This window comes from Biomphalaria glabrata, chromosome 8, assembly GCF_947242115.1.
Source record: "Biomphalaria glabrata chromosome 8, xgBioGlab47.1, whole genome shotgun sequence".
NCBI classification, from domain to species: domain Eukaryota; kingdom Metazoa; phylum Mollusca; class Gastropoda; family Planorbidae; genus Biomphalaria; species Biomphalaria glabrata.
The window spans coordinates 42,993,591-43,002,225 of record NC_074718.1 but is presented as its reverse complement, the minus strand read 5'-3'; the positions used below and the strand labels follow the sequence as shown (position 1 = coordinate 43,002,225).

Here is an 8,635-nt window from a genome sequence, read left to right as displayed (position 1 = left end):
TGAATTTCCATTTATTGGACCAATAAAATTATCTTATCTTATCTTATCCTGAAGAAACGGAAAACTGTGTTGCAATTTTATGTCTTTGAGTTTCTATTTTCTGTATCCGGACGTTTTTAAAGCTATGTCGCGCCCACAGTGCGGGGCTAGCCCACAGATTGTGCTACGTCACGGGTCACGTGGTATACACATTTTGTATAATGAACTTACTATTCTAAAAACAAGCAACAACACAAACTGGCGTTTTGTATACAGGATTTTTTTTATAGTCAAGTGTTAGTTTGGCGCGATACATTTCTATAGCAGACGATTTAATAGTCACGTGACCAAACTGAATCTATTAGTGAAATTCAAAAATTAATGTCAGAAATAAAAGTTCATAAATTCTTTTAAGGTTCATTGTTATATATATATATATATATATATATATATATATATACACAGACAGATACATAGCTATAGATAGATATAGAATTTTAATCATTCAAATAATAAATATCAAAATGTTAGTAGAAAGAAAAACGACAACAATGTAATAATTTGAAACATTTATCAAAGTCTGTTTTACTCTCTCAGCAAAGCTCGCACTTTGAAGGGATGCGGTGTTCTAGAAAATCCATAGCGTCCTCCCATTGCTGGCATTTTCCCAGATTCTTCAGGTACAAATTTATAGCGTTGAATCAAAGCTGCCATAAATAGAAACAGCTCCATTGCAGCAAGAGGCTCTCCCAAACATCTTCTACTGCCATCAGAGAAAGGCAAAAATTCTTTCTTCACTGTTAGTTTGCCGTTCTCGAGAAATCTCTCAGGTCTGAAGTTCATGGGGTCCCCCCAGACTTCCTCGTCCCATAAAAGAGAATCTAAAACTGGAATTACAACGGTCCCTTTCGGGATGAAACATCCTTTAATCGTCGAGTCGCTTGCCGTCATTCGTTCTAAGCTTAATGGTATAATGCTAGAGAGACGCTGGGTCTCGTAAATAAAAGCATTTAGCAATACCAAATTTTTTCTGCTGCTCCAAGGAGGCAGATGATCAGTTCCAACATGCTCTTTGATTTCTTCGAAGAGCTTCTCTTGAATCTCAGGAAAGTTGACCAGAAACAGAACGCCGTAGTGGAGCGTGGTGCTGGATGTCTCGGTGCCAGCATTGAAAAAATTCCAGCAATTATACAGCAGGTTGTCATCTTGAAAGGTTGAACTGCTTCCAGATTCCTTTCTTTTTTTCATCTCTGCCGTAAACATATGGACGACGGAATGTCCATCATTGCGACTATCAGAAACAGTTTCCTGAATCAAACGTATAAAGTGAGCTTTCATGGTTTTGATTATTTGCATAAATTCTCGATAGTAGAAAAAATCCCAAGGTAGATTACGGATTATTTTGTAGAAGAAATGTAACGGGGAAGAAGGGGAGCCTATTTCAAACTGTCTAAGAGTCAGCTGTATCATTTGGTCGAATAATTTGTCGTCATAATCATATCGTCTGCCGAGAGTAATGTAACAAATGACGTTACAAACACTGGCTGTGAACAGTTTTCGTAAATCTAAGGGTTGTCCTTTGGACTGGTCAATTTCATGCAGCAAGTGACCAATCTCAGCATGGATTCTCTCTGCCATGACGTTGCGTCCCATCCCCAGTTTTTTGAGTGCTAGCTGAAGAAACATCCTCTGCTCTCGCCACTCTCCTCCGGGAAGTGATACGACTCCTCTAGCGTTGAAGAGAACCTCATGTATGAATCCGTCCGACCTGTTCATGAAGATGGCGTGTTTCTTGACCAGCGCCTCGTGAATCGCTTCGTAGCCGTTGATGAAGACCACCTGCTTGTAGCCATAGCGGACCAGGAAGACGTCACCGAGTCTGAGGACGATAACAAGACCGAGTCTAAGAGCATTATCAACAACATATTTGAGGCCAGATTTCTTAGAATTATGATTTCATTAATTGAACTTGTTACTGTGGCTAGAGTCTGTTCTTTTGAATTATCTCAGAACATTTTAATTTTCATTTCAATTACCTTTGTAAATTTCATAATATCTTCCATGGCCGTAGCAAAAGAGGGTTTACAGGATTTAACCCCCCCATCCCCTGGTGCGTAAAGCTTTGAGAATTAAATCAACAGCCTGAGAAAAACAACATTAAACTACATTCACTGAATTGCATGAGTGCAGCCTCAGGGCGGGAGGGGTTAGCTTTAGTGCCCCTTTCCCCTCCCGAACACAAATAATTCAACATTGATTTATTTTCTACCAAGTCACCTGGTTCCTTTAGAGCAGCGGTTCTCAACCTTTTATGCTCGGCGACCCCCTTTTTAACATTTCCCCACTCTGCCACGACCCTCCCCCCCCACACACACACATACAGCAATAGAAGAATAGACAAAACGATCCATATTTTCGATGGTCGTAGGCGACCCCTGGCAAATCGTCAATCGACCCCCAAGGGGGTCGCGACCCATAGGTTCAGAGCCCCTGCTTTAGAGTATTCAAGCAACAGCCGAGAAAAAGTTTAGCAAACTTTTGTTTAATGGCAGGACTGGGTGGGATGGAGTGGAGGTTTCAATGGTTTGCATGCGTGCTCTTCATAGGCTTTACCTTGGCTTTCAACACCACATCTAATGGTGCTCCACGAGGCCTGAATACTTGTTCCACGAACTACTGGAATAATTAACTAGTAAGCCAATACCTAATTTAATCTCTCTAAAAAAGATAAGGAAAGTGTACCGCTAAATAAGCAGAATGTGCGAAGTGTTCCGTTAAGGAAAAAGTTTGGGAACCACTGAACTAGTGCATGCAAGACTTTGAAATTGTTTCGTAGCAAACCTTTTTCTCCACTGAATGAACTGATTGGTTGGATCCGTCTCTATCAAATGAATGTGACCAATCAAAGGTAACGACAGTCCTGGTTCTGGCGGGAAACCTTTTTTACGTTGAGAAGTCCACCAGTACATGGCAGACAGGACAATGACAAAAACTAAGATGACATCAATCATTGTAACCTGGGAAATAGAAGCATATTTATTTAGAGATTAAAAAAAAACACTAGTAGAGTTTTGTTACAGAATGAAACTAATATGATCCTGTATATTAGTCAGTCAGTAAAGTAGCATTTATCTCAATCATTTTGAACAGTGAATTAGTGTCGTAGCAGACGTGACCATAGCAGACGTGAACATTGCAGACGTGAACAGAAGACGTGAACATAGCAGACGTGAACATAGCAGACGTGAACATAGCAGACGTGAACATAGCAGACGTGAACAGAAGACGTGAACATAGCAGACGTGAACATAGCAGACGTGAACATAGCAGACGTGAACAGAAGACGTGAACATAGCAGACGTGAACATAGCAGACGTGAACATAGCAGACGTGAACATAGCAGACGTGAACATAGCAGACGTGAACATAGCAGACGTGAACATAGCAGACGTGAACATAGCAGACGCGAACATAGCAGACGTGAACAGCAGTCGTGAACATAGCAGACGTGAACATAGCAGACGTGAACATAGCAGACGTGAACATTGCAGACGTGAACATTGCAGACGTGAACATAGCAGACGTGAACATTGCAGACGTAACAAAGTTGAATAAAACGATTGAAGATGGACAATGGAAGAGACTCAGAGCAGCCTATGAATACATCATCATCATCATCATCCTCAAACTCCATTTGAGTGAGGGCTTGAGAGGCTCAAATCCTCTCTTGCGAAAGCCCTGGACAGAAACCCTGCTGTCTTGCGTAGTGCATAAATGTCGCAATACAGGTCGAGAATTTTTGGTTTCCCAGACCTGTCGAGACGGAGATCAGCAAGTCTGGGGGCAGTCAAACAGAATATGAGGCACGGTTTCCTCTTCTTCCCCCTCAGCGGGGGGCACCGTGAATCAAAATTTGGCCATAGCCGCGAGAAATATGAGCCAACAGGACAATAGCCTGTCCTGCACTGTGCAACGGCGACTGGTGATTATATATGCCCAACCTGCGATCGCAGCTGTGTATCAAGGATTGTCCTCTTTTAGGCTATGTGGGACACTAAATTTAGGTAAAAAAGGTCAAAAATTTCGATTTTCAGTTTTAACCTAATTTAAATAGCCCAACCATTTCTGGACATAAAAATATCATTTTCATGATTGGCAAATAATTACATATTTTTTTATAATTTTTTTTCAAATTTTGTTTCGTTTTTTTTCGATTTTCTCAAAATACTATTTTTATTCACTTTTTTGTACTACTCCTTCACTAATTCTGCATAGAAATCAATCAAACTTGTCCAGCTTATTATTTATACCATGTACAACAACGTCTATAAAACATTTTCTAAGTTACAATTAATATTTTGTCTTTATTGCAATAAAATATTAGAAAAATTAAAAAAAATATGTTTTTCTTCAGCAAGGTTAGAAAAAAATTTCTAAAAAAAAAAAGTTTTTACTATATTTAAAAACTAATTTATAGAAAATGTTCTGGAATGATTGGTCTACACATTGTATATATTTGTTTGGCAATAGCTTAAATAGTTTTAAAGCCTTGGCGATTTAAAAAGGATAAACAATAACCCAATATGGCGGCCGTTGCCATGACAACCATTATAAGATAACATTTTTAACCACATTTTTTTTTTATGGCTATTCATAGGGAGTATACATGTAAAGTTTGGAGTAATTTGATTAATAAATTTTAAAAAAAGGTTTCAAGTGTCCCACTTAGCCTTTAGTCACACAAGAAGTTGCAAAGGGAAAAGATCATCTCTCGAGACGTAGAATGCCACAGAGATGTGAAATGAAATAACAGTATACATGCTTATATATATAACATTCATATTTTTTCTACGTCATGCATTTTATGTGCGCGTTATGTATCTAATACTATCTAACATACATGCGTCCCCCCATTACCAGAGAACATGTTAAATGTGGCCCATCATACAAATATTTGCCCACCTTTGTCTTCACCAGACCTCATGGCAACCACAGTCCGGAACTTAAGCAGCTAGTCTAATTCAAGTAACGTTCACTTTTGTACTACGGTACATTACTGATACTAAAAATATGTAGTTTTTCTATAAATAGACATGTTCTACTTTAAAACTTAAAACGTTGAGTACAATAATCTGTGAACATTAATAGAAAATGTGTTGCTGAAGCATTGTACAATAAATAAATATGTAAATTATGAATGACCAAATTAGAGTACAATATTACTAGCTACAACATAGCCTCAAATCAACACTCCTTTCTAGATATAGATGTACATATACTTATACTCCTATATCTGGGACAATGACTATATAATTGACGAACTCCAGCGAGTATATTACAATGAACACTGTGCATGATCATGACCTATATACAGCTTCTCAATAACCTTGACTGCACAACAGCATTATATGGTCTGGACGTGGATGCGTTAACCTGTTTGTCTTGTGTGTTATTGTAAGTGAAAGTATAAGCTGAATAAAACACACACAAAAAAGGAATCTCAATAAAAATATGAAAGTCAACAAAAAAAAATATGGAACGAAAAAACAGATTAATTTGTGCTTAAATAAAATAATAAAAAGAAAACTCTTGGAAATCTTATGAAACTTCAAAATATACGAAAAAGACCTGAATATCTCCTGAAATTATTGAAATCGACTAAAAACTCATAAAAATCGACTGAAAAAATTTACAAAATTGCCAATCCCAAGCGATAAAAAAAAAGGCATTGTCAGCTTTCCCTTTATACAAATTTATTGCAAAGACGTATGTATTTTCTAATAAAAAATCTTAATTTTGACATTATGCTTAGCCCCGTCCAGATCCAGCAATAGTTAGGACCGGCCCTGGGTCCACACGACTACCAGGGAAACTATCGTTCGCCGGTTTCAAGGGGCGTAAACCGGCTATCCACACACACACACACACCAATAATTATAAGAATAGTCGACACCACGCTCCACACGCACAACAACATATATTTTAAGAATTAGTCGGACTAACACACTGACCTCCTAATTTTTTCTGATCTTAGAAGATACTTTCTGCTTCGTCTGAGTTTTCCCAAATGTCATGCTTAAGTTACATATGACAATTTTTTTTGTTTATTGCTAACAGATTAATAACAGATAACTTATCTAGGAAACAAAAGTTCTATAGATGCATACGTCTCTGTGAGAACTCCTGCTAACTAGGAAATAAAGTTGTATAGATGCATACTTCTCTTTCAGAACTCCTGATAACTAGGAAAGAAAGTTGTATAGATGTATACTTCTCTTTCAGAACTCCTGCTAACTAGGAAAGAAAGTTGTATAGATGTATACTTCTCTCTGAGAACTCCTGCTAACTAGGAAAGAAAGTTGTATTGATGCATACTTCTCTTTCAGAACTCCTGCTAACTAGGAAATAACGTTGTATAGATGCATACTTCTCTTTCAGAACTCCTGCTAACTAGGAAAGAAAGTTGAATAGATGCATACTTCTCTTTCAGAACTCCTGATAACTAGGAAAGAAAGTTGTATAGATGCATACTTCTCTTTCAGAACTCCTGATAACTAAGAAAGAAAGTTGTATAGATGCATACTTCTCTTTCAGAACTCCTGATAACTAGGAAAGAAAGTTGTATAGATGTATACTTCTCTTTCAGAACTCCTGCTAACTAGGAAAGAAAGTTGTATAGATGTATACTTCTCTCTGAGAACTCCTGCTAACTAGGAAAGAAAGTTGTATTGATGCATACTTCTCTTTCAGAACTCCTGCTAACTAGGAAATAACGTTGTATAGATGCATACTTCTCTTTCAGAACTCCTGCTAACTAGGAAATAAAATTGTATAGATGCATACGTCTCTGTGAGAACTCCTGCTGACTAGGAAATAAAATTGTATAGATGCATACTTCTCTCTGAGAACTCCTGATAACTAGGAAAGAAAGTTGTATAGATGTGTATGTCTCTCTGAGAACTCCTGCCGCCACACCCTTCTGCAGCTGTTATGCAATGAAAGTACAAAAAACGTTTTTTGCAACGCGATTCTATCTGACCTTATCAGTGCCTATCTAGGCTAAAAAATGCACGGGACCTAGACCTAAATACTGTTTGTGTAGTAGTTCTCAATCATTGAATCTTGACGGCACCCCTTGCAAACTAAGTTTGGCCTTTTACGGACTCGTCACTATCCTCGCCAGTAGGCACAGGTTTATTGTTAGCAATCGAGGTCTATTTTTTTTAAAGTATCCAGAGTTGGTAAGTGTCAAGGCTCTTTTTTCCTCTAATATACGTATGTATACTTCAATGCTGATTACTAAATGTATCCCAAGTCCTGGGCAATACCGTAACGACACATATAACAACAGAATAAAGATTCAGAATGCCAATTCACGGACATATAACATGTTTATTACATACACTGTAATACAATACAGGCTCAGGTCTGACAAATGAAATATCCAGTATCAATTAAAATATAACAGCTCATTATCCCATAGGCTGAATAATGGCGACACAGAAAAATAATTAGTCTACACTTCAACTCTATCGATAACCAAAAGTCCAACTGCCCTGGACTAGGAACAAAACCACATTACTTTATTATGAGTTACATTCCATTAAAAAAACATTGCACAAAGTAAAACAATCCTAAACAAAAACAGTTTTGAAATCAACAACCTGAATTGCTCCCCTTCTCCTCTACAGTTAACAGTAGACCCAGGCTGACCAGAACTAGGTCCTGACAGTAAGCGTATGAAACTTGTTATCATCTGCCTTTTAACTAAAGTTTATAGTCATAAAAATAATAAACACTATTATTTCTTTTGTAAACTTTATTCAGTAATTATTTTAAATTACCTGGCCAAAACAAGGCACTCAGACAGATTTACACGAGCTACGTAATTGTGACGTATGTCCATTTCAATTTAATTTTGGCTTCTTCTTAAAAAGTAAAGTTCCCCCTTTGGACCTTGTGGTCTATAGGGCAGATGGTGTAAATGTCATCTGTTTCTGTGCACTACGGTAATCGAGGATACCATGTGGCCATCATAATGACCAACCGCCTTTGCTTTTCCCCAACTAATTTCAGGTTCCCATTAGAGCTTGGTAGACCCAGATGCGATTTGACAACGAGCTATTGGTCTAAACTGCACACAGGCTGTGACGTAGCAGGTCTGTGTTGAGGCCTTCTATAATAAATGGTCTCGGTATTAGCTCTAGTTTTACCCTCTAATTCTTTTCAAAGTAGAACCGAAAGGGGAGAGCAGTCAAACAACAGATAAATACATCAAGAGTTATTGACCATGTCACAAACCCACTCAAACTAGAACTGCTCTGGAGTGTTTGCACGTGCGTGTCTAGGGGTTTGATCGCTGGCAGCTTGAGAACCCCTGTCCAGTTTCTTGCTGACAGGATTAAAACTTGCACTGGTGGAGAACTTTGGTCTCACAATGGTAGTACGCTTGCGCTCTCAATAAGAGAATGAACTCTTGTATGCCTTCGATATATTTTGTTTTAACAAAAGAACTGATAACATGTTAAAATACAGAATCCAAAATAGTCGTCAATAAATCAGAAGTTAAGTCACTTTCTACACACAGCAACTAACATCTGGACATCCTTGATCCAATGGCGTGCCGAGGGGTGGGCTGGTGGGGCGGCCGTTAAAA

General features: G+C 38.1%; 1 protein-coding gene across 1 annotated transcript; it reads right to left on the bottom strand.

The window, feature by feature from the left end:
• LOC106058428 (cytochrome P450 2J1-like) lies at positions 1-6,264 on the bottom strand. Its single transcript, XM_056039629.1, has 3 exons — positions 6,199-6,264; positions 2,821-2,996; positions 1-1,858 (listed from the first exon to the last, which is right to left on the bottom strand). Exons 2-3 carry the CDS (start codon positions 2,988-2,990, stop codon positions 565-567), a joined length of 1,464 nt encoding a protein of 487 aa, XP_055895604.1. The 5' UTR covers positions 2,991-2,996; positions 6,199-6,264; the 3' UTR covers positions 1-564.
• Positions 6,265-8,635: the final 2,371 nt, after the last annotated feature.

Coding starts and splice junctions, on each gene's coding strand:
- LOC106058428 (XM_056039629.1), bottom strand. CDS start 2,990: ATGATTGATGTCATCTTAGTTTTTGTCATTGTCCTGTCTGCCATGTAC. Junction 1,859..2,820: donor TTCATTCAGTGGAGAAAAAG/GTTTGCTACGAA, acceptor TATCGTCCTCAG/ACTCGGTGACGTCTTCCTGG.